The 27,484-nt window shown below is 42.4% G+C and overlaps 1 protein-coding gene across 1 annotated transcript; it reads right to left on the minus strand.

Annotated features, from left to right (window-relative positions):
* vamp3 (vesicle-associated membrane protein 3 (cellubrevin)) lies at positions 1–26,983 on the minus strand. The gene is made up of 5 exons (XM_063216154.1): positions 26,851–26,983; positions 17,018–17,096; positions 4,158–4,316; positions 3,403–3,454; positions 1–1,448 (listed from the first exon to the last, which is right to left on the minus strand). Coding segments are annotated over exons 1-5 (309 nt in total). The 5' UTR covers positions 26,853–26,983; the 3' UTR covers positions 1–1,431.
* Positions 26,984–27,484: the final 501 nt, after the last annotated feature.

Here is a 27,484-nt window from a genome sequence, read left to right on the forward strand (position 1 = left end):
TGTTGTTAAATTGGATTTTATTAAGTTGACAATGGCAACTCCAGAAGAAGAGATTTAAGGACACATAATAGGATTGCACTTGTTTACAATTTACACACATTTCAAAGTGATGTACAAAAAAAAGGCGGCAATGAAATTTGGCAATTGTTTTTAAAAACCACACACAGCATCGCATCAAATTCAGTTACTTAATAAAGCAAAGCTAAAATGGTTCTAATATAATTAAAGCCCTTGCTGCACACTGTGGGAACACTTGAAATGTTCATTTTCCATGTCAAAGTCATCAAAGTCACTAGAATTTATATAATCTGTAGCCTAAAGCTTTTGCTAACAGATCACACGGTTCCATCTGGAAGAAGAAGATGCAGGTGTTGGCAGGAGAGAGCCAGGGTCATCCCAACAGGCTATTTTGGCAGGGAGGAGCATCACTGGGGACACAGACACCATCACAGGCACTTGTGGCTTGTGCAGTAAGGTAGGCTTTCCGTGGCAGTGCAGCTACAGCAGTGTTTCCCAACCAGGGGTACGTGTACCACTAGGGGTACGCGAGCACACTACAGGGGGTACTTGGAAAAAAATAATTTTAACAAATGCATGGAGCATAGTCACACTGCAATAGAAAAAGGGAGTTAGGGGGTACTCATGGCACAATGAAAAGGCTTAAGGGGTACACGAGACAAAAAAGGTTGGGAAACACTGAGCTACAGTATGTGATGCATGGCGCTGTTTGTATACATGTGTGCACGTGTGTGTGTGTGTGTGTATGTGGTTGTCAGTAGTGCACTAAATAAAGTTTTGCGTTGGAGTATAATGTGTGCTTCTGAGGGGGTTAGGCTACTGATAGGCACTGGTGGCGCCCTATGGCACATAGGACAACTTCAGCGGATGTAATACAGAGGTGGGCAGCCTTTTTGGTGACACTAGGCTTTCCACATCATTTTCTTTTGGTTATGGTCCTACAAAAGGGAACTGTCTGCAGGAACCTCCTAACGATGCCCCCACCATACTATAGGTAAAAAATAGGCATACTGGATGCTGATACAAAGGCACGCTTCCTTGTTCTCAAAGCTCCTCCACAAACTGGGGCCCTGGGCAAGCTCCATGTGTGAAAGGAGTGTCCGTGTGAAACTAAAAAAAAGCTCTACTTAAATAAACAATACAGGTAAAAAAAGAGGAAAAAAGGCAATATTCACCTGCTTGGCAACATTCATATCATAATTATTAAAATGACACATAGAAAAAAAAAATCTATTTTAGGATAGTTTACAAAACAAGAATCCCCTCGGAGAACTCAGCAGGTTATTAGGGTTTTAGTCGGGGAGAGGGAGAGACTGACGTGTTGGGTCTCCTTGTCGTTCTGGTCAGGTCAGACGTAGCTCCTTCATCTGAGGCCTTGGAGGCGTTGTGTCCAGCGGATTCCCCTCTGGTCTCTTAGGACTGGGTCCAGACTAAGGAGGAAGCACATGTGGGGTTAAGTGGCACAATCACCGACTGGAGTAGCTTTCAATACACCACGTTCCAAATTATTATCAGGGTTCCCACACCTCTTTCATGAACAAATTCAAGCACTTTTCAAGCACCTTCAAGCACCAAATTTTCAGTTTTCACCTTTAATAGGTCGCAGGAAGGGGCTGTGTTTTTAAGAAGCAATTTCCTGCATTCTAATCAAAAATCTGATGTAGTGAGATGTCAGATGGGATTTGCCATTCGCCACCCTAAAATTGATGTACCTGAACAATGTATTTATATTATTTGGCTTATTGAATTTGACTTGACACAAATGTCAAGCATTTTCAAGCACTTCACCACAAATTCAAGCATTTTCACAACCTTGAAATCACTTCATTGAAATTCAAGCATTTTCAAGGAATTCAAGCACCAGTGGGAACCCTGTACTATGCAAATTCAAATTTTCACTGATTTCCCTGCATAATCAATACAAATCAGTGGGGTTACAGGCTGCACAACCACAGACTGGAGTAGATTTCAATAAGGCCTCTTCTATGCTGCCGTACAAAGGCAAAGTGAGCTTATTTAAACATATTTTGTCCAAATTTGAGTTGAGACCGAAGATGGTCTGAAAATGTCCTCCTTTATCTTGTGCAAAAGCCTTATTGTCCAAATGTTTCCCGTTTTAGAGATATTGCCATGTCAAATTTGCATTAACTACAACATCAAAGCTAATGCCAATACTTTGAAGGCCTTTTTCTCAGTTTCAATGTTGGCATAGTTACTGCACTTTGCCGTTGTAGGGCAGTATGTCGCTACAGCATTCCGAAACACCAACATGGTGACGTGTGGTGACATTTACGTCATGCTTAGGACACTCGGAAGGCTGCCATGTGCTTCTGCAGAAGTATGCTAGATGCTTAACTATTACCAGGCGAATACACCAACCGAGACATGAGCAAGTCGAGCGACGGAAGTAATTGACTTTGTATTGAGACGCACGACAAAAGCGATTCTGGAGACTAGAGGCGATTCGCGCGACGAGAGCAACAGTTTGTAGTTGAACTCCTGGGAATGTTATGCAAATGAGCTATGACACAGTTCAGCGACAAGCCGTCACAGCCAATGACTGTATAGAGGTCAGTAACCACAGCCAATGGAAATGTTTTAATGTTTGCATTCTGCTTTCAACCGACATACTCCAGTCGCTTCAATCAAGATTCAAGAGTTTATTGTCATTGTCAAAAAGGCAACGAAATTGTGTTTGGGGTACAATACCAAGTAAAGTGCAATAAGAGGTAAAAGTGACACCAGTGCGTAACCCCCCCTGAGCACCCCCCATCCCACTTAAAGTGCAACAAAGATTTAGTGCATAATGCTCAACACCCCCCTGTCTCTTAAACACACACACACTTAAACACACACACACACTTAAACACACACACACACTTAAACACACACTTAAACACACACACACACACACACACACACACACACACACACACACACACACACACACACACACACACACACACACACACACACACACACACACACACACACACACACACACACCAAATTCTTCCTCTTTCACACTTCAGCTTGCAAGACTTGGGCATGCATGATTGTTGAGTCTGTTGTTGTTCTGACCACATCCACTAGTAAATCATTTGTCTTGTAGTCATACACTTTAATCCTAATGCAGGGCAGCAATTATTTGAAATTGTACACCATCACAACTCAATTCATGACCATTCTTCAAAATGTATTTGACTATTTTTAACTCCCTTTACTATTTTTAGTAGGTATTGTTTTTAGTATGTATGCTTCCATAATCTTTATCCTATATTGCATGTAAGCACCCACCAAATGAGTAATGAGTAATTACACAAAACTATATTCCAAATATGACCAATGCAATTGTCATGACAAGTAAGAAAAGACAATACTCACTGATAATGATGACCAGTATGATGACAACCACAGCTATCAAAATGGCCCACATCTGTAAGCAAACAATAAACCATCACACACGCATGCAAGACATACTTCTGAGATTTAATATTGCACATTTAGTTCTACTGTCCGGTTGCATCATGTTTCTTGCAGTTCATCTGCGAAATTCAGTGTGTTACAGGGTGAGGGTATGTATATGTCATCACTGTATGCTAACTAGTGTCTTCATGTGATCAGAGTCTGCATACTAATGCCTCTTTTCCACAGCCGTTTTTCTGGTTGGCCTACAGCTTGTCACAGCGCGACTCGGACGCAACTTTTCGCTTTCCGAATAGGCACGACACAGCTCAATCAGGAAGCAAAAAGTGCCGACCGAGTCGCACTGTATCGAGCCGTAGGCCTACCAGAAGAAACAGCCGTGGAAAAGAGGCATAACTGAGACCTAAGACGTCTGGAAACCTTTACATCTGTCACTTAATATGTGCCCCTAACCCCATCTCCGTCTCTCTTTCTCCTCGTCTTTCTCCCATCTTCATCTCTACTCTCCATAGACTATATATACATCCATTCTCCTTTCTCTTGATATGTGCCCCCCACCCCCATCTCTTCTCACTCTCTCCTATGGCAGCAAATCAATGTAGTTCCTCCCATCCTATCCTCCAGACTCATGCCGCGAGGCTTGATCGATGATGAGCTTTTTAAATTAATGTTTTGAAAAAATACAATTTAGAAGTTATTCTCATGCGCCTTGCCTTGCAGTTCTTCCACCAGAACTTCCTCTTGAGCTTGGCGGCGTTGGTTTCGAACTGAGAGGCCCCAGCCTGGAGGGCATCGGCCCGGTCATCCAGCTCCGACAGCTTGGAGTCTCGCTCCAGGACCTTATCCACATTCACCCGCATGATGCCCACCACCTGAGAGACGCAGAGGGAGGGAGAGAGAGGGAGTGAGGGAGAGAGAGAGAGAAAGGACAAGAGAGAGAAGGAGAAAGTGTGAGAGCACAGTGTGAAGAGAAAGAGAGGGGGGAGAGAGGGGATAGAGAGAGAGAAGGAGAGAGGGTGAGAGTAGAGCGTGAAGAAAGAGAGAGAGAGAGAGAGAGAGAGAGAGAGAGAGAGAGAGAGAGAGAGAGAGAGAGAGAGAGAGAGAGAGAGAATTTTTAATCAGGTAATATGCGTGGGCCATGGGGTTATGACTCACATCCAAACAAACCGTTTCCTATTTTCCACCTTAGGTGTGCCATGAATGAATGTATGAGGTGAACAACTAGGAGAACTTGTGAGCCCTTATGCTTTACTATATAACACAGGTCTGTATTCCTGTCTTAGAGCAAGTTGATCAGGCAGGTTGATTTGTAATACCAATCATTCACATCAAGTTCCACAAGCTCACATAGAAAACAAAATTCCTCATGTCTCTTTTAGAATGACAAACCGTGCCATCTGTTAATGCAATAAGCTGTATTGCTGACACATAGAGGTATGTATGAGGACTCAGCACTGCCATGCTTTTATCAATAGGCCTATGTTAACTGCAACACACGACAGAACAGGATAATTGATCTTTTGTATGCCAACATTAAGGATGCTTACACTGCAACTCCCCTCCCACCACTGGGCAGATCAGATCATAATTTGGTCTTTCTGCAGCCACTCTATACTCCACGTGTAAGGCGAGATCCAGTTACAAAAATTACAGTGAAGAAGTTCTCACCTGAGGTGGATGAGGTTATGAGGGACTGTCTAGCTTCAACTGACTGGAGTGTTTTCCAACAATCGTGGGGGGAGGACATTGATGGGCTTGCACACTGCTACTCTGACTACCTGAACTTCTGCGAGGACATTGTGGTACCCACAAAAACTGTGCACTGTTTTCCTAACAATAAGCCCTGGATCACCAGCAATGTCAAGGCACTCCTGAACAACAAAAAGAGGGCATTTAAGGAGGGAGACCAGGAAAAGATGAAACAGGCACAGGTTGAACTAAAGGTGAAACTGAAAGAGGCAAAAGAGGAGTACAGACAGAAGATAGAGGTGAAGCTGCAAGATAACAACATGCATGCAGTGTGGGATGGGATGAAAAGTATGACTGGAATGAAGAAGAGCAGTAGAGGGGTTGAGGGGGACCTGAACCGGGCCAATGAATTCAACAACTTCTATAACCGCTTTGACCATCTAGCAGCGGGTGCTGCCCCCACCCCCTCTGCTGGTGCTGCCTTTGAGGGAGCCCTTTCACCCCCCATCCATATGTCCCCTGTCCCTCCATCTCCCTCCCCTCCAGGAGCCGTTTCTGTCACAGTGCCGGGGAACAGAGAGTCACATGATCATCACCCAGCATCTCCGCTCTCACAGCACATTCCCTCTATAATCTCAGCAGACCAGGTTAGAGCAGGACTGAAGCGTCTTAACCCTAGGAAAGCTGCAGGTCCGGATAGGGTGTCACCACGACTGCTCAAGACCTGTGCTGCTGAATTGGGGGAGCCACTGGAATATCTATTCAACCTGAGTCTACGTCATATGGCACCAACTCCATGGAAAACATCATGCCTTATCCCTGTCTCCAAAAAGCCACATCCAAAAGACATCAACGACTTTAGGCCAGTAGCCCTCACTTCACACATCATGAAGACGATGGAGAGGCTGCTGCTGAATACCCTAAGACCACAGGTGAACCATGCTCAGGACCCCCTGCAGTTTGCATACCGGGAGAAGGTGGGAGTGGATGATGCCATCTCATACCTACTGCACAGGACACACTCTCATCTGGATAAAGGGAATAGCGCTGTGAGAGTCATGTTCTTTGACTTTTCCAGCGCTTTCAATACCATCGAACCCTCCAGACTGGGAGAGAAGCTCCTGCAGATGGGTGTGGAATGCCCTCCTAGTCAACTGGATCACTGACTACCTTACAGAGCGGCCACAGTTTTGTCAGACTCAAAGACTGCCTCTCAGACACTTTAATGTGCAGCACGGAGCGCCCCAAGGTACTGTGCTCTCTCCTGTCCTTTTCACCTTGTATACCTCAGACTTTAGTTACAACACAGAGTCCATGCCACATGCAGAAGTTCTCTGACGACACTGCAATTGTAGGTTGTATAAAGGAGGGGCAGGAGGGGGAGTACAGGAGTCTGGTGGAAGGCTTTGTGCATTGGTGCAAAATCAACCACCTTCAACTCAACACCACAAAGACCAAGGAGATGGTGGTGAATTTTCGGAGGTCCAAGCCAGCTCTGGAACCTGTCGCCATTGATGGTGTTGAGGTGGAGATTGTAAGCACATATACGTATCTAGGGGTTATATCTGGATAACAAACTAGACTGGTCTGCCACAATACAGATGCAGTATACAAAAAAAGGACCAGGAGTCGGCTATACTTCCTGAGGAAACTACGATCATTCAATGTGTGCAACACACTCCTCACTATGTTCTATCAGTCTGCGGTTGCCAGTGTACTTTTTTATGCAGTGGTATGCTGGGGTGGAAGCATAAGGAAGAGAGATGTTGCGCGGCTTGACAGACTGGTGAGGAAAGCGGGCTCTGTTGTGGGAGAGGAGCTGGAGAACTTCACTTCATTGTCAGAAAGAAGATCTTTGAGCAAACTGCTCACCATCTTGGACAATAAGGCGCACCCACTCTACAACACAATCATCCAACAAAAGAGTGTGTTCAGCTGGAGGCTGAGAGCACTGAAATTCAGGACTGACAGACTGGGGAAATCATTTGTCCCTAGAGCCATGCAACTGTATAATTTGTCCATTAAGGACAAAGAGAAACTCCTGGACTTTTCTGCATGACCACCTTATTTATTTTTATCTACTTTTTAACTTTTTTATTTTCATATTCTTTTTATTCTTTTTATTTTTATTTTTACTCCTCTTTTTACTCTACAGAGCAAACTGGACAAAGAATTTCCCCTTGGGGATAAATAAAGTTTAATCTAATCTAATCTAATCTAATCTAATCTAATGATGCCAAATATGATACATAAGAGTTTAGAACCAAAATTCTGAACAGGTAAATCAGGTCCTTACTACACATGGCAATGATGGTAATGAAAGGACTGCTTCACTGTGCATGAATGAAAAATGATTTTGTGTCTAGGGAATATATACAAACTGTAGTTTTCCTTTATATGCAGGAAATAAATAAATAAAAATATTTGAATTGGGATGCAGCTGGACTATTTCAGAATAACACAACTGTAATTGTACAGTCAGGTTGCACAGAGTAGTCCCGTTGTTGTATGGTGAACCCCCTTGCCTTCAAATGTGTCCCCTGTATACAGAGTAGAGTGTCACCCTAGGGCAGGGGTGCCCAACCAGTCGATCGCGAGCTACCAGTCGATCTCGAGGGGAGTGGCAGTCGATCGCGAGACATGTGATGTGACGGGGAAAATATTGTCTTTCAAAAGTAGGCTATGTAGCAAGCTGCTGGTACTGTATTGGTTAGATAATTAGTCCCACGGTAACACAGAATGAGGGGAAAGCATTAGGAAGTGACCGTCAGGGTATTGCAGTTGATTCATGTGTGCACACATGTAACATCGGGTCAGTAACAGAACATGTGCGCAACGATGCGTTATGACGCGGCGATGTGCGAGAATCTTCCTCCAAATCGCTAGTCGCATGCATCATCGCTAACTGCGTTTACATCGCGTGCCGCGTGTAAGGGAAATGTTAGTTGCTGACATGTATGGAATTCACTTCAATTTGTGCTGTTTCTTGCTCCAGTTGTGGACAAAACGATTGGTCAAACTCACAATAGAAAGCCTTTGCTGTGCTACTGTCCCAGAGAGCTGAAAAAAAACCCTTCATAGATGAGCTCTCTCTCTCTCTCTCTCTCTCTCTCTCTCTCTCTCTCTCTCTCTCTCTCTCTCTCTCTCTCTCTCTCTCTCTCTCTCTCTCTCTCTCTCTCTCTCTCTCTCTCTCTCTCTCTCTCTCTCTCTCTCTCTCTCTCTCTCTCTCTCTCTCTCTCTCTCTCTCTCTCTCTCTCTCTCTCTCTCTCTCTCTCTCTCTCTCTCTCTCATAGTAAAGTGAACTTAACTAGCCTACTAGTTACACATAACAAATGGTGAATTTCTGAGCCCTTTTTAATTTGTACCTCTGAGGGCATGATGCTTCATCATATTTTAGAAATAGGGCCTTTGTGCCTACATATGCCTTTTATATACCAAATGTTTATCATTTTGAAATTGTTTCAGTTGTTTATGACTTTTGTCTGAAATTATCTATGCATACTATCAGTGCTGCAATTGCTTTGTAAACAGGCTATTCAACACACTTTAAAAATACACTGAAAAGATATGGCCATAGTAGCCTACCAAAAACATTTTGTTCATAATAATGGTGATTAATAAATGGTGATCTTAAATTTTCATACCGACATCCTTAAATTTGACTTGGTAGATCACAGCAGACCATGAACTTCAAAAGTAGATCTCGGTTAAAAAAAGGTTGGGCACCCCTGCTCTAGGTGTTGCTTTTTCATGCCTATGCTTCATAACTAAGCCACTGCTGTCTAATAGCCTTGTGACGGGGACCGATGTGGTGACGTGTTTAACAACCCCCCCCTTCTGTCAGCAGGTCACCTTTGGCGTCAGCAGCAGGCACAACGCAACTACGAATAGCTACGTTGAACAGAGCAGCGAGCACAGCAGCATACTGTTGAAAGCCACATTATTGAGCACAATATTGTGGGGGTGCAATTAGGGATAGGCTGTATGGGAGAAGGTCAGTGTTTCCCCCACGTAGCTTATTCTATGGCACAGACCAATGAAAACCGAGCACCACAAAGAGAGAGAGAGAGAGAGAGAGAGAGAGAGAGAGAGAGAGAGAGAGAGAGAGAGAGAGAGAGAGAGAGAGAGATATGTCATACATGTCAATGGGTACACACCTAAGAGTGAAGCACCACACATCTCCACTTGGTCTGGGGGAAACATTGAAGGAATAATGCTTTATGAAAATCCCAACTTATTTTGATACTAAAAATGCATATTTTGCTGTGCTTTACTAATGTCATAACACAGTCTGACTAGGGCTGCATGATTATGGAAAAAAAAATCATAATCACGATTATTTTGGTCAAAATCGTAATCACGATTATTAATCACGATTATTGATTTTTTGCTGATTTTTTTGAAAATGATGACAAGATGAAACATAACCAAGAATGAACTAGATACAGGGTGAGCTAAATAAAATGAATTGTAATAATTATGTTAAGGTAATAGCATGAAACTTAGGTGGACAGATTTCTGGCCAGAAACACCAGCCTGTCAGTATATTCTGGCTTCAAGGAGGCTCTCAAAAGTAGATAACTATTTACTATTGCCACGATTAAAATGTCGACTTCGATTTCACTAATTTATCACCATTTTTGATTATTTTCGATTAATTGTGCAGCCCAAGTCTGGCCAGACCATTCACTGGGTTTTATCACAATTGTGTGACCAATAGCTCAATCACAGCTGGAATAGCGTGTACTTCAGAGATATGGAATAATGTGTACTTCTCAGCGTTACAAAAGCCAAACTTTGATTATGAAAGAATGGCCCCCAATGGAAACCTGAAACTCTACGGTCTGCCGCCTGACAAGACAAAATGAACCCAAAGCTCTGACTGGGGAACAAAATAGGGTTTTAGAGTGACGATGACACAGTGACGCATGGGTTACAAAAACAGTTCCTTATCTGTGAAAAGATGTAATCAAGGAGATCGGGCTAAACTTGCATTAGGGAAACAAGGTGGAGTTAAGGTAAACAAAAATAAAAAAGAAGAAAAAAAAGACACACACACACACACACACACACACATCTGAGGAATTGGAATCCATGATTATGTAAGAAAAAGCCCCTGGAAACGGAAGCAAGTGGCGCTGTGCGGAATGGCCACACACTCATAACCCACATGTTCCAGTGATCCACAAACCCTGTTGCGGCAGCCTAGCCTGGTCCCGCCCCTCAGGCAGGCGAGACGCATGGGGGGAGCAAGCCACATGCAGCGGCCCTACGCCTGGCTGCCTTACATAACCATGGAGACCAATGGATTACATAAGCACCAAGGGCCTATGAGCTCATGCCTGCAATGACGCTCTGCTGCCACCGCTGCTGCTGCTGCTGCTGCTGCTGCTGCTGCCGCACACACACACACACACACACACACACACACACACACACACACACACACACACACACACACACACACACACACACACACGAATGCCCCACGCGCACACATACACACGAATGCGCGCACGCACACACACACACACACAGTACGCACATGCACACGCACACGCACACACACACACACACACACACACACAGTTAAGGCAAGGCCTTTGCCTATCCTGCATATCCCTACTCTCGCACTCTTCACTAAACACACACACACACAAACTTTATTAACAACCAGCCAAACACTGAGACAAAGAAAGAAAGGCGAGGCAGTGGAGAGCATGAAGGAAGGAGACGTGAGCCATAACAAAAAAAAAAAAAACTTTTTGGATAAGGGGGAAACGCAACAGAAAAATGAAACAAATGTGTGCCTGACTTGAACTCGAACCAGGACTTGGCTTTCAGTCAGGAGACAGAAGACAATGGCACTTCTTACCATTCAGGGTAACAGCACTGACTAGCGGGTGGGGGCTACAAACCGTTCACTCGTTATCCTCGGATAGTTGTACAAATGCCATTGTGTAGACTCAATAAGGAACTGCCTTCAGACCACCTTATACAATGCACAAAGGCATAAGTAAGCAGCGAGTCAGTTTAATTCCAAGGTTAAGTCTCCCTATGAGCACGAGTAACCAAAACCTTACAATTGTGAGTGATTACAAAGCTGTGTCAGTAACTTTCCAATGAGAAATAAAAGCCATTTTTTTCTTTTGAGAGTTTCTGTATAAAAAAAAACGAAAGCTTGCAAGTCAAGTAAAGCTACTTTGCACAAAAATAGACCTGAAGTGTGCGTATTGTCTTCTTTTTATACAGATTTTTTTTTACTGAATCCTGCACCTTCTAAACAGATGAGTGCTGGCCTATCACAACTTAAGTTTTCTTTTGAGAGTTGAAAACAAAACCTGACCCCTCTTCTTTGCTTCAGCTTCTCACACAACACTGGAGATGACTGGAGTCAGTAAGTCACGTTGAACTGGAATTATACAAACAAAATGTCTGTGTATAATATGGCCATTTCTACTTTGGCACACAATACGCTTCTATTACAATTTAGTAGAAATAACCCAAATGAAACCTAATGTAGCCTGTGCAAAACGGCTGTTGAATCAGGTAGAAAAAAAATGCAAATATTGACTTTCTCCATTAGAGCAACAACCTCATCAACCTTAACCTCAAGGTTAACTTAACCTGTCTTACTACTGAGTTAGGATATTAGGAGATACACCACCGATTCCCAGATCCTTATTCTCATCACCTGCTACTACCAATTATATGTCAAGTCACCTAGATGTTGTGATATAGCAGCTATGAAATGTCTACAAACACTGAAATATGCAAGAAACCCTGGCGTGTGGTATGGATGCAAGTTTTCACACCACTGTGGGCGTTTTCTCCACAAGGTTTTCGCTTCTTCTTTTCTCCACATGCCAGAGTACCAGGATTTACGCGCGCCTGTGTTTACATGAGCCTCTGCCCACAGAGAAGACCTGTCTCAACCTACAGCAGCAAAGATCTGTCCACGCTTCACAACTTGTTGCTATGGAGGTTGGGACAGAACTGCAGCAGCAGTCGTAGCAACCACTCAGTGCTGTGAAGACCTGGTGATTAATTCATTAAACCACTCCTGTGTTTGATATTGTCACTGTCAGGCAGAAATCCTGCATCTCCACTTTTCATTGCTTAATTACGTTTCAACATCATTTGGTCATTAAATCGTTTATTATACGTACACGCATACTCACAGACTGACAAATACTACTGATTCATAGTTTATAATGAGTAAAGAATCTAAAATAGAAGAGTACACAGTATGTGGGGAAACATTCGTAGACTGTGTTCCATCATAAATTTTGAGTGTAAATTGAAGCCTCAACGATGATTTGATATTTTGATTTCTGATGGAAATGATTTCATTATTTCCAATATACTTCAGAACTCCTGATACAATTTAGTGCTTGAGATTTTCCAGTTCCATTATCTCCATCAAGTTGCCAGTGAAGTGCGCATTGTACATCAGGGGTGGGTTTCTCGAATCCGACCAAAATTAGCCTCCGGACCAAGTAAGTAAGTAAGTCAGAACGAAGTCCGACACAACAACTAACCAACAACTATGATTTCTCAAAAGCCTCACACCAACGAAGTCCGATGTAGGTACGAAGTAAGTCCGATGAAATTCCAACCAAGTAAGTTCAGACGCACGGTGAAGTTGTCGGAAATGCTCGGAGTGTCTCGCCTCAGCTTGGGTGCATTTATCGCAAAGCAGTGACGCTAGTCAAGTCAAGTCAAGTCAAGTTTATTGTCAATTTCTTTACATGCACTGGTCATACAAAGAATTTGAAATTGCGTTTCTTGCTCTCCCATGCAGACATAGACTAATCTAGGTAAGGACATAGACAGTATAGACATAGACAGTACTCATACATGGACATAGACAGTATGGACGTAGACATTGCTCATACAGACATTTAAAGTGCAAGACTGGACAACAGAAGACTTGTAGAGAACATACATTAAGAGGAGGTATTTTGTTGTTCTTTTTTCTAAAAGTCCTTTATAGCGTTCTGACATAGTAATAGTGGCATTTGAAGAAATAAATAATTAAAAAAAGGTTTTTATTAAATACACCAGCAGCAGTATGTGTGTGTGTGTGTTTGTATGTGTTTTGTGTGCGTGTGTGCGTGCGTGTGTGTGTGTGTGTGTGTGTGTGTGTGTGTGTGTGTGTGAGGTGTGTGTGTGTGTGTGTGTGTGTGTGTTTAGTGCAGGTAGAAAGTGCGGTGTGCGTCTGTGTGTGTGTACCTGTGTATGTGTGTGTGTGTGTGTGTGTGTGTGTGTGTGTATGTGTGTGAGTATGAGTTGTGTGTCAGTGTGTGTATGTTTGGGTTTAGTGCAGAAAGTGCAGTGTGCTTGTGTGTGTGTGTGTGTGTGTGTGTGTGTGTGTGTGTGTGTGTGTGTGTGTGTGTGTGTGTGTGTGTGTGTGTGTGTGTGCGTGCATGTGTATGTTTTGAGTTAGTGCAGGTTGAAAGTTCAGTCACAGATGTAGTAGTGCAGGTGGAATGTTCAGTCGCAGATATGGTGGTGGGGATGAGGGGGGGGAGCGTTGTCAGTGGCCTGGCTGGCTAGAGGCTGACAGTGAAGGGAGAGTGGGTTGAGTGTTCAGTATCTTGATTGCTTGATGCATCGTGCTGCTTGCAAGCCTGGTGGTACGGGAACGGAGGCGCCTGTACCTCTTTCCAGAGGGCAGGAGGCTGAACAGTTTGTGTGCAGGGTGGCTTGTGTCTTTGATGATCATCAGTGCTTTTCGGGTGAGGCGTGCGGTGTAAATGTCCTGCAGGGAGGGGAGTGGTACTCCAATGATCTTCTTCGCTGTGTTCACAACACGCTGGAGTGTCTTCCTGTTTTTCTCCGTGCAGCTTCCTCCCCACACTGTGATGCAGCTGGACACGACGCTCTCTATGGTTCCTCTGTAGAATGTTGTCATGATGGAGGGTGCAGCACTTGCCTTCTTTAGTTTGCGCAAGAAGTAGAGACGCTGATGGGCCTTCTTCGCCTTCGCTACCACAGTGCCTGTCAAATGCAGTAATTAGCCTACATCACTATCAAAAGTCCACAAGTCTTTGTCAACACAATCATGTCCCCGAATTCACCCCTTCAACTGCAGTTATCAAATGTGACATTACAATCCATCATGCATTATTATTTTACTTACGTTTTGTATAGGCCTAATGTTTGGATTAATATAACCTACCACTAATTTGGAAGCACAGTTGGTGGGTGAGTGGTTAAAATGTCGGAATATCATACACGTTTGCCGTTTCCTTATTTGGTGGCGTGAGTTCAATCCACGGTGAATGAAGTAGCCTAGTCTATAATAATCACCCATCACTTTTTTTCCAGAACGGCAAGCAAAGTCATTCTCACGCTCATAGGCAACGCAACACTTTCAACAGGTCATGGCCACGCATATTGGACAGTAGGCTAAATGCTGCTTGAAATGATGACTGAAATTACGTTTGAGAAACATATCAGGATGTTTATGTCATTTTCCAGTCTGCATGTCTTTACGCACAACATAAGCTAAGGTGGAACTGCCCTTATTGCGGTTGTACATAGCCTAAAGACGCACAGGAAGGGATGGAAGGATGGATGAAGTAGTAGTCCTATGGAAGGGGCCGTCAATGTCTGTAAACATGGCACATTCAAAGTCCTTCAACGTCGGAAAAGACCTGTCAACACAATCATATCCCCAAAATCCACCCCATTAAATGCAATAACCAAATGTCGGCCTACACATCACTATCGCCATCAATGACTGAAGAGCAAGAGAATGATAAGCGCGAAGGCATAATTGCGGCTGCGTTTTCAGTGTCTGACAAGATTTCGATTTCCTCAGTAAGATACATTAAGCGCAGGTGTCTACTCCTCTGCGCATCTGTTTATACACCCTCTCTCTGTGTGCGTAAAGTGGCCGATCCATGCGTGCTGTTGTGCGCACGTGTGGAACTGTGGCATCCGAGAGTCTTTGCCTCATAGCCACACACGCAGTCACATTAAGGCCAAGTAACTAACTGCTTTTCACCATTTTACACAGACACAAAACGATGGCCCAATTTACACACAGAGAGAAATAAGGACAATGCGTTGTGTTGTTTTCTGATCCCCCTGACTGCACAACAGCGGACACTTCGTGCGCCAATCGCCATGGCCTCATTTGGATTGTGCTCACTGCTGAAACAACATTTGTTTTAACAGTAGCCTATTGGCCGGCTGCTTGTGACAGGCTTATATTACACTAGTAGAATTGAAATGAAAAGAAGAATACTGAAGAAGAATGAATACTATGAACTAACACAAAGAAGTGTCCAGTTCTCGTCATCACGCTTGCCTTTCCGAGTGCCTTTCCATTACGCACTATTCCAACAGGCTATGCACTGTATGCAGTTGCATAATGTCCATTTTTGAACTTGTTGTAGCCTATAATGTTGTTTGGAGTTCTTGTAGAAGGCATAGCCTACAAACCAAGGAAAACGAAAAGGATCACCGCACACTGGTGGTCTTTTTTTAATTAGTAATGACATTTCGTAATGACAACTACATGTAGCCTATTTCCATGTAGCCTATGCTTATTGGAGTTTAATCAAAATATACTATTCATTGCGTCATGTGTGGAGATAGGTGAGTGGTTAAATATTTTGCATTCATGCGAGATGCTGCTTTTGGTGTGGGTTCAAATCCCGATGGCAATCAAACAGGGTTCTTTTATTGGCGCCGCTTTGATTGATCGGGGCTCGTGAAGCACGATTGTGGAATATGGAAAATCCTACTATATTTGGACAATATCTTTTTTCCATATTTGAACACTGTGTTGGTGTGGGTTTTTTTCACCCCTGTTCGTAACATGACTACACATTTGGTGTAGTATGGGTCAGAGGCTTGTGCACTTGGTGGCAGTAATCGATCGATGTTGCTTGAACTCTGCCTGAACCCGCCTAAAACCACGAGCAAGAGTGACGTGCTTCCCAAAACAAAGGTGAACTAGCTAACCATGCTATTCGTCCCAAATCCGACAGTAGTACTGACGAACAGCCCCTACTTCGTTTTGCAGCAACACCTGAGTCGATCGCTTCAGCACAGAATGAACGACTAACTACATTACTTGTAAACATTGGGACTTTGCAAGTCCCAACGAAGTGTTCCAGAAACAGTTTTGTCGCACCTGAGTCGTTAGTTGCTAAGTATGTTAGCAAAGAAGGTTTCGAGAATCGTAGCCCAGAATGGATGTTTGTTTGTTTGTTTGTTTACATTTATGGCCAAATATGCAACTTGTGCTATTTTCAGAATGGATGACCCAAGCAGCAGAATAGCCAGACAAACACATTGACTTCATATTGAATGCATTTGCATCAATACAATACTTAACATTTCATCAATACTCTTGCAGACATATTGATGCATCGAATTTTCAAGCGTTACACCCATTTTGTACAAGCCTGCTGAACAGCAGAACTAGCCTTCCTTTAAAACAGAGGAGTGTATTTCAAACATATATCGGCATACCTTTAAAGTGGAAGTCTGCAAATTGTTTTTAGTCATATTACCTTGAACAATCATGTGATTCTGAAAGCAGTCCATGAAATAGCCAATTACAGAAAAAGACGAGCTCTCTAGTTCCCACCAAAGCCTGTATAGTCTTGTTTACAAAACTTCAGCCCTCCCTAAATGTTTGGGCGTGAGAAGCAGAGCAGGAGCAGAGTTGAATATGTCTTGGGAATTTCCTGAATTTAGCAGATTTCATAGTTTTAAACTTTGGGTATTCTGATGTTTCACGCACAACTTCCAAAATCCCAGAATCGAGAACAGGAAAACGTACAAATGGCAGTTTTAATACATATCCCAGTGTCTCCAGGGGACAAATTGCAACTGTGTGCGTGTGTGTATGTGAACTCACCTCGTTGACCTGAGCCTGTGTCTGCTGGAGCTTTTTGCTGCCCCCTGCAGCAGCACCTGCGGAGCCCTCTGGAGCTGACCTGAAACACACACACGCATACATGGACATACAGCTTAGAAGCATGAACCAATGAATTTTACAGACTCCCTCGCTTAGTGCCATTACACTTTTTCAGATTTTCCTGATTACCTTCAAACGTGTTAAGCAGTGAGTCAGTTTAACTCCAAGGTTAAGTCTCCCTATGAGCATGAGTAACCAAAACCTCACAATTGTGAGTGACAGCAACTTTCCAATGAGAAATAAAAGCATTTTTTTCCTTTTGGGAGTTGATTCCGTTCAAAACACGCACGCACGCACACACACACTTTCACTTAGAGCCACACTTGAAGTTGTGGCATTTCAGATTTCACCAATGTGAAAACATTCACAATCATGGTGCTTCATTCATTCAAGTATTTAGACACAGAGTGGAATGTGTACATGGAGACATATTTAACACCATGGTTTACATACAAAGTGCCTGATGATGCAGATGCACACAGTACCATACAGTACCACAGTCCCATACACATGGTGCTTTGGGCATGAGTTTACAAGGTGCGCTCCAGCCGACAAAATCGTGCCAGTTGCCGCAGCCAATCTCAAACCAGCCGGTGTGTTTACTGCGGCAAAATTGGTTTGCAACGAGAACCGAAAAACACTTGTTTTTTTCTCTGCGAATCTTGACAATGGGGACGTAAGCAGGTTCATCCTTGTAACAAATGGTCAGGGAGCAACATAACGTGCAGGAACGAGCACCAACACCGTTCTGGTCGACCTGAAAACAATAAATGGGTCCACAAACATACAGCCAGCAGCACTGTACCACTAAATGGCCCAAACAGAAACAAAGTTAAACACCAATGGTAACAGAGTTGAGCAGTAAACAACCAAAATGTTAATAAAGTTGAACTCGCATTCGAAATAACATCAAGCTCCCAAAACCCATTATGAGCTCCTGGAGCTCAGACATGTGGCCGCTTGATGTGTGATGGCCGCCCCTCCCTCACCAAAATGATTCCAGAAAGCCAAAAAAGACAGACTAGGCCTAAGTTATGGCCAGCTCTTAAATCAACTGGGAAATGTGAGATATTAAACCCAGGTGTTCATTCCTTAGACAAAACCGCACCAGATACACTGAGGACATGAAACAAACATCTGAAAAAATGAATTACTAATCATTTTAAGCTTACTGCCACACTTGTAGGCTATATTTTAAAGTGTTGCAGGCAGGCAAAATGTATGCATTAGGGAGAAGAGAACAGTGCAGTTTTTGGTATGCAACTTGAATTAACTGGTTTAAAATTACCTGACCCTTAGCCTTCGTTCAACCCCTTTCACTCTACTCTAGGGCTGTAGCCTATTTAACTTAGAGGGTTGCTTTAGGGATCAGTGAGTTACATGTTTCAATCCCACCCTAACCAGTAGGTAATGGCTGAGGTGCACCTAAGCTCCCATTGCACTAGGGGCAGTAAGCTTAGTTCACAACCTTTTTTGAATAAATGCTCGCTGGACTTCATCATAAGCCTCCCAACGCTCCCTTGACCTTATCATGTTCCTGCCAACGCCCCCCTTAGTATATCAAAAATAAAATGGACTAATTATGCCCTGCAATGGAAACTAATCATTGCCCCCATCTAGGCTGTATCCTTCTCAACACCCCCTTAGGGCACCCTAATGCCCCCTGGGAGCGGTAGAGCCCCTGTTGAGAAACACCACTCTAGGAACTGTAAACAGTATCCTGAAAGTTGCTTTGGATTACAACATCAGACAAGGGTAATGCAATAGTGGCCAGTGGCCATGCTTAAACAAACAGTGAATTGGTCACGTTCATGGGTTTAAAGGACCTGCCAATTACAATATGCTGTTGTATTGCTCACGCTACCCTTGACTTGCCAGTACCCGGTGATGTTGCATTTTTCGGCTCAGCCTTTTCCGAGATCTGAACTATTCTAACGGGGGCACATTTTGTTTACATTTAAAAAATTCTTAACATAGGCCTACTCCAAATATTTTCCCAAAAGGATTCACTGTTTGCTAGTTGTCTGCTGATGTTGTATAACCATTTAGATGTTATTAGGAATAAATCAAGATGTTTTTTTTAAATGTAACCAAACACCTGCCCCCATTACAATGACCAGGATCTCGAAAAAGGCTGAAAAAAAATCTCAGGTACTGACAAGTCCAGGGTAGTGTGAGCATTACAACTGCATGTTGAAATTGGCTGAACTTATCATTTAAGACAATAAACAAATTCAAAGAATTTGTTTTACATTGATAATGCAGATAACAAATGATGCTGAATTATCCCTTTTCTTCCCAATGGCTATCATGACCCTGTCCTCCAGAGCAACATCTCATACAGCTAACAGGGCCCAGTAACTGAGCTCTGCTATCCCAGAGCTGGCCAGTGGCCACATATGTTCATCAGGGGTTTTCCACCCCACGCCCATGTTACATCATCACACGCCAGCACAGTGAGTGGCCAGCTGGAGTGGGCGCAAGAGCTGGCTCTGGCAGTGGTAGACAGCACCTTTTCACTGGCAACATTACTTAAGGATTGCTTAATGCACAAAATGACCCAAAACACATTAAATGGTCATTTCTGGAAGCTGAATGTTTTTTCACAGTGGGCAGAGATCCTTAACTTACACCTTTTACTGTTATCTGTTGTTGTCATAAGTACGTAGTACATAAGTAAAACCATAGCCTTACATAAAGATAAACGGCTCTGCGCAAAACCAGAGCCGTATACGGCTCTGAGCAAAATCAGAGAGTCTGGCCAACTCGAATCATGGACGCCATTTTCGCTCCCCACGGCGAGGATTCTACAGTGTAACCCTATGGGCAGCATACCGTCAAAATCGCTGGATTTAAAATACAAATAAGGCTTCATAGACCATCAAACTTGGGTTGTAGTATTATCAAGATCCCAACATATGAAAACAAACGTTAACAAGTTCGTTCGTATAGAAGGGGTTTGCTTAAAAGAGGGTTTTGTCAGCATAGTTTTGATGTGCTAAACAGTGCATTCAAGCGTTACTTCCGTGTTGTTGTTGCCTAGGTAGAGCCAACCTCAAAGTCGATATTTAAGTAATGTACAGAAATAATATTCACAACGATGGTCAAGTTCATGTACAGGGACCCTGGTGATACTTGCGCCAAAGTTTCACGTTGTGTCAAGATTTAGTAGTTTAAAAATAACGATGTGCTCAGCAGTGCATAATCGCGATTGGAGACAGTAGAACTGTAGAATGAGTCTGGATACTCGTAGGTTGAGTTTGGATATTCATAGTATGAGACTGGACGTGAGTTTAAATCGCAGGGGAAAAGGACCTTATTAGCGCGACAGAAATAATAACTTAGTGGGCAAAGTTACAGTTGAGGACGATATTATTAGCCCCCCTCCTGAAATTAGACTTCTCTCTTGATTTCTCAGTGAGAAGGACCATTATGAACCGTTTCTCTTATTCTGGATACAAATACACTGATGGAGATAATGTCCAATGAATTGAATTTGGATTTTTCCATTTTCACAATGAGTTTAAACAAAAAAGGGTAAAAATGGCACGGACAAAAATATTAGCCCCCTTACCATTAATAGTCAATAGAGTGCCATTTATGAAGCAAAACTGACATCAGGCACTTTCATTAGTTGTTAACTATGTTGGCACATGCCCTACCAGGGATTTTGGCTCATTTTTTTCATTGCAAATAGTTACCCTGGTCCATTTTGCATGGATGTTCAGGATGGACATTCATTTTCAGCACTCCTCAAAGACTATCTAAAGGATTGAAATCCGAACCACAACATGATCATGGTTTTAGTAACCTTGAAGAACATTTGAATAATTTTGGATGAAAGTTTTGGGTTATTATCTTATTGAAAGATCCAGTGAAGATCTTAGCTTTCTCTAAGATCATATTTTTGCATGGTCACCTTCCACATTCTATCATAATCTTCTGTTTTTATGGTGCCGTACACCCAAACAAGGTTTCCTGTGGCTGAGGCTGCCACAGAATGATGCTTCCACCACTATGTTTAATTGTGGAAACCATGTTATAAAGTTTTAAGGACTACCCCTTTTTTCACCTGACAGAAGCAGAATTCATGCATCAAAGCAGGTGCAATTGAATCTCATCAGATGAAAGCAGAGACTTTCAAAACTCATTCTTGACTTTCAAATGTTCATAGGCAAAGCTCAATAACACTCTGATATGCACCGCCTTTAGTAAAAGGGTTATTTTGTGATGATGGCCCCAAAGCCCAATATGATAACAAGCCCTAACAGCTGTCTTTCTTGAAATAAAAAAGGGCAGGTGAGGTCAGGTCAATACCAATCATCTAGGCAGGTGTCCAATGCTTCTTTGGTCTAATGAGACTAAGCAGTTTCCACAGTTACACATAGTGGTGGGGGCATCAAGTTTTTAGACTGTTATTCAGCCTCAGACACAGGGAGTCTGGGTCTGGATCTGGATTGCTGGGTCCTCCAACAACATTGTAACCCAAAGTAAACATTTAAATTAGTTCAGAGGTTCTTCAAGGACACTAAAACCATGATACTGGAATGACCCGCTCAAAGCCCAGTCCTCAATCCCACTGACAGTCTGTGGCAAATGTCTATGCTCAGCATCCATGCAATTTGGACCAGCTAGAACACTTTGCAGTGAAGAAATGGGCTAAAATCCCTAGTGGGGCATGTGCCAACCTAAGTAACAACTGATCAAAGTGCCTGTTGTCAGTTTTGGTTCATAAATGGCGTCATATTGACTATTAATGATCAGGGGGCTAATAATTTTGTCCTTGTCATTTTGGCCCTTTTTTGTTTAAACTCATTGTAACGATAGAAAAATGCAAATTCAACTCCTTAGACATTATGTCCATCAGTGTATTTGTTTCCAGAATAACAGAAACGGTTCATAATGGTCATTCTCACTGAGAAATCAAGAGAAATGTCTAATTTCAACTGTATGTTTTCACAGTACAGCATACTTACAGGTGGCAATTAAGATTTGACAAGCTAATTTCAAGTTATGACAGAAACCTAACTTCATTCGTTTTCAAGTGCGGACAGGAGTTTTTGAGAGCATGCCATCATCATGACTATTTCTTTCAAAAGTAATTGTTAACAAAAGTTGAAGGGGGAAAAAATTAAGTTAGTGTTGCACCGATACCGATACCAGTATCGGTGGATCGGCAGAAATAGGGCACCGATACCATTTACAGGTGCTTGTATGACACTTAAACAGCCTTGAAATTAGTTATTTCATAAAGGTATTTAAAAAGTATAAAAAGTTTTGCTGGATTCACTTTGTATTAGTCTTTTTCCTGTTTCACAAAGGTAGGCAGCAGCCTGACAAAGCCATGCAATGATTTTACATCCAAGTAGTATGCACTACAGCCCTTCATATACATTTCAAATAGGGTGGTATCGGTATGGTATCGTATCAGCCGATACTGCACAGACAGGTATCGGGTATCGGGGCCAAAAAATGGTATCGGTGCAACACTAGAAAAAAAATACGTTTACCTCACACAACACGGAGAAACCTGCTGCTTTCCGGTTATTAATTCTGGCCTTTATATTCCATAAAGGGGAGTTTATATCCGTGTATGTCCCAAATCCTCCGTTTCTGTCACGAGTTAAACGATGCTGTTTTTTTTCTCCTGACCCGGCCCTGCACTACAGCCATATGCACAACAGTTTGTCATAATAATAATGTAATAATATTATTGTGAAGCGTTCTTTTTTATATCTGATAATGCTCATTAATGGGAGCGTGGGGAACGAAAATGGCGTCCATAAAACATGTGACCAGCCCAGATCCATCAAAATAGCGGGATAGCTCGAACGTTCGAACCCATAGTTGGCCAGACTCTCTCTATATACGGCTCTGAGCAAAACCAGAGCCGTAGCAAAACGTTTCAATACTGCCATCTAGTGGTCAAACTGTGATACGGAAAAGGAAACGGCCTAAGTAAAAGTAGAAAATACCTATTTTTAAATATACAGGCCAAAGACCGCATTCACCTGTAAAAGCTGACTATGGCTTTAGGCCAGAGTCTTCTTTGTTTAAGCTGGATCCTCAGCTATTCAAACATTCCATGAATCAGACCTGCATTGGTGAGAGCAAACTCAAAATTCCACAGGCACTTGATGAAGACTTGGCCCATCTCTCCATTAGGGACATCATGTGAGCAGCATTGGCTGCTTTTAGTTTGGACACTCTGACTCTTCACAAGGATGCCTCTCTTTAAGTAGATTTACTGATATAATAATGGGATATTTCAAGATTAATATAATAAAGACAGAGCCTAATAATTTTACATTGAATTTTACATTACAATTTTCTTGAAACTGTACTAACTAAACTTTGCACAATCTAGGCTACCTTATCTAATACTTAAGACCAATTCATGAGTCTTCAAACAACAGCACATCCACAATCATCAAAAGGCCTTAAAGATAAAGCGTTTTCTCCTTTGTGTATGCCCAAGGTTCAGTAACTGGCCTAATTTATTCTCAGAGAATGTACTTATTTGTGGCAAAGCAGTGCCACATCGCCTATTAAATAACAGTCACTCTTCATCTACAGTATTAGCTAACTGAGCTCAAACATGCATTATATGCAAGTGTGGGACTATAAAAAAACTGTTTTGGATTAACAGCTACTGCACAACAGTTTTTAGGCCCATATTATTTTCAATGCAACGATACTATGGCAAAAATTGTGGAACCCTATTATGTCAAAATACTGGGACTGTGAAGTTTCAGTTCCATGCAGATAAGTGCACTCCTGACAAAGAGCCCGAGTTCTTGAGAGTTGTGAGTTGCGGAGGGAGGCTTCAAAATGACATCTCCTCAGCTATTTCACCAGTGAGGCTTCAAAGTGATAAGCTCAGTTGTTTCAGCACCGAGGAATCCTTTCATCTCGTCCTCAATGTTATGTTCCTAGACAAAGCAAAAGTCAAGGCAGCCACCAGGCAGGCAGCTGACACTGACTGCAGGGGAGTGCTCTGACATCCATTCACAATGGCACAATAAATGATGGCAATAAACTGTTGCAATGTAGATTTTCTTGAATTCTGTCTCTGTACACCAAATAAGAATTCAATCATATATGGCTGTACACTGCAGGCAAGCTTACTTCTGAAGAGAGGATGGGATAATTATAAGGGGTGTTTCCGCACCTGGTTGTTTAGCAAGCTTAGGGACAAAACTCCACTGTAACAACACATCATGACTTAAGAATCAAATATAATTTAATTTTTTTCAAGACATAGCAGGGTAGGTTTGGAGAAGATATTGGCCATTTTAATAAGATATATTTTTTGATAGTCAACTTAATATTTCAAAATCTCATTATTCATACTCGGACAAATGTTGTGTTCTACGTTTGTGTAATTTGTAGAGCAAATTTGTAGATCAAAACCATCTCTTTGAGACCTAAATTGACTGACATAATCAAGAATGAATGTATAAAGTCCTACCCTCTTAATAAAAACTTTCTTAGTCCGTTTCTCCCTTAATATTACTGCCAGATTCATGCAAATGCAGTTTTGGGGTTCTATCTTACCACTGAAAAGGCACACTAAGTTCAATTTAATATCCGGGTCGGGCCCCAAAGTGCCAAATGGGGAATTCAGATTCGGAGACCTTGTTTACAACAAAAAACAAGGCTAAAATCTTTACAACAAAAAATAAGGGTAAAATCTGTAAAGATTTGAGACGTAAGCTTACATCAGTGCATTATAACCATATTTCTTCAATTACATTAGTACTAGGGCTGGGTAAAATAATCGAGTTAATCGATAATCGATCGAATCGAAATTCATATAATCGATTCACAGTACACAAAATCGATTTTTGGTTGTTCTTCTTTTTGTTCTTTTTGTTTAATTTAGGTCTATGGAAAATACCCAGTAGGTATTAGTCAATGAGACCAGGGCCTACTTATTACAAATTAGCAATCTGTTAACACCGTCAAGCCACAGCCCTTTGACATTTTTATATAAAAATAGGCAACAGCATCTTTTGGGGGAAATCCTGGCACCAAGAGGGGAACGAATTGAATAGATTCGGAATGAATCGAATCGAATCGAATTGAATCGTGATTAATCGATTCAAAGCCCTAAGAATCGAAATCGAATCGATACAGGAACATGGCTGTGATACCCAGCCCTAATTAGTACTGTAGTAGACATGTTCAAAATTCTGTCTTTCTCTAAGCGTAAACAACCTGAAATGTGCAGAAAAGGACAGTATATAGGTCACATTCACAGGGCCTTTGCAACTATTCAAACCATGTTCAATTGGCTGTAGGCCACAAAAAACACAACCCAGCCCTCTGATATAATGTGTTTGACATTAGGTTGCTTGGCTACACGCTCTGGTGTACGGGGGAGGTTTAAGATCAATCTGTTTTCTTGGACTGGTGTTAGGCTGTCCTGCTCCCCAGTGGAAGAAGGAAATCTCACAGGAAAACTGATCACGTGTGGCGTTGAAGGGGCCCTGCTTATCCACATGCCTAACTAGGCCAAGTACCCTTCCTGGTGTATGTTAGAGGTCCACGGACGGTCAACATGTCCAAGGTGGACCAGTGGTCAGTCACCAACCAAACGATAATTACCAAATAGTAATCACTGACTCATATGACTCCCCCCGGAACACAAATCTTTCAGCATTGTTTTTGTTAACTTATATTACAAGTTAACTTATAATATGTTCCCTTTCCTTTCTGCCTATCTATTTGGCATGCTAGGCCTACTGACTTTGTTGCCATACTTACAGTTTTGTCAGGGCAGTACATCTCCCAACAAAATGCTGACATTTCCCAATGGTTTGTAAAAAGGACATGTGAAGTGAAAATTGTAGTTAAGTTACTAACAAACAAGCTGGGCCAGGCCACTAAGTCTTAAATAATCTTTGAATAATTCATAATTATTCACAAACTTTAGTCAAAAGATATCCAACATGACAAGCCATATCACCTAAGCTTATCTGTCTATGGTCATCAATTCTGATGGTAGACTTTGTGGATAGTTCTAGTTCTACAGGAAAGGATCATGATTCCATGGGCTTCTGGCTGGGGCGGCCAGAGACGAAGAAAGCGTTTTCTGTCCCTGGATTCAGACCAAACATTTACAACACTTAATTTAGTAGCCTACATTGTTCAGAACGACTATTAGTTATTAATTGACGACAATCAATGCTAGCTTGCTCCTATACAACTGGAAAACAGTGCTGTGATTGCTAATGTTAGCCAAATAAACTTTGCGTCACCACATCTGTTGCCCAGATTGGTGAAATGACTATGTCGATTTAAATGTTAAGCGAATGATTTGTACAGGAAGGTGTTACATAAAATAATATGCTAATTACTTGTGAGAAATATAAGCTTAATAAGCTAAAGTTTTATCTCAATGGCTAACCCAGATAACCCAGCTGGAAAACCCTATGCATTCATAAAGTACTTTTCGCAGCCAGGTTATTCTTATAAACAAAATGTTTACATTAAGCATTGTTTTCCGACTCGGAAAACTGATGAAATTGCTACCAAATTGAACAGAATGAGTTACTATCATCACTAACAAAGATTTATCAACGTAGGCCTAGCTAAGCTAGTTAGCAGCTACTTGTTGCTTCGCCGCATCAAAGTTCATCCGAATGGCACCCAAAACCTCTCCCAGTTTGGCTAGTAAAAAGAACGGCTGGGCGTTTGACTGGGCATTTCTTGCTTTTAGATAAATCGAAAATGGTGTTGTGTTAATGATTGATAGAGTGATCACTTACATGATTATGTTGTACAGTCGCGGATTGGTGTTGACAAAACCTCCAGTTAAACAGCACAACAGTAAAAGTTGTGAAAACCCTGACGTTTGCTAGCCAGCTAACTGCCTTCTCTTCCTGTCATGACATCGGTGGCTTAAAGGGACAGAGCCAGTATTTTGACATCTGGAAGGGCACTTCAACCAAAGATTTTGGCTCCGCACATCGCTTTCGCCCAAGCTAGAACTATACCCACTTAGATCCTCCGTATGAAATTGTCTGTATGGAATATGAAATCCTCTAAAGTTTTATAGGGCAACTGAAGAGCAACAATTAATGTGTCGTTCGGGGGGTGGGTGCAGTAGGCCTACAGTGTGTGTGTGATCACAGGGGTGAGTGATCCCAGCCCCCCTCAAAGTCTCAAGGGGGGGTACACAGAGCACAGTGTGTGTGTGTGTGTGTGTGTGTGTGCGTGTGCTGTGCATGCATGCATGGCGTGTGTGTGCGTGCGTGTGCCTATGCATGATCACAGTGGTGAGTCATCCCAGCCCCCCTCAAAGTCCCATATACAATACCTAAATTAGACAAAAGTATAGATTAAGTAAGTCATTGTAGTAAGTGAGGGGGGTGGAATGAACATTTTTGTGTCTGCCCATGA

The sequence above is a fragment of the Engraulis encrasicolus genome, chromosome 14, assembly GCF_034702125.1.
Source record: "Engraulis encrasicolus isolate BLACKSEA-1 chromosome 14, IST_EnEncr_1.0, whole genome shotgun sequence".
NCBI lineage: Eukaryota > Metazoa > Chordata > Actinopteri > Clupeiformes > Engraulidae > Engraulis > Engraulis encrasicolus.

Bases quoted from the DNA above. Each gene is read 5' to 3' on its own strand.
- vamp3 (XM_063216154.1), bottom strand. The intron at 4,317-17,017 runs GTGAGTTCACAT...TGCGTCTCTCAG, and splicing joins CACAGGCTCAGGTCAACGAG to GTGGTGGGCATCATGCGGGT. The intron at 3,455-4,157 runs GCAAGGCGCATG...GTTTGCTTACAG, and splicing joins TCTGGTGGAAGAACTGCAAG to ATGTGGGCCATTTTGATAGC.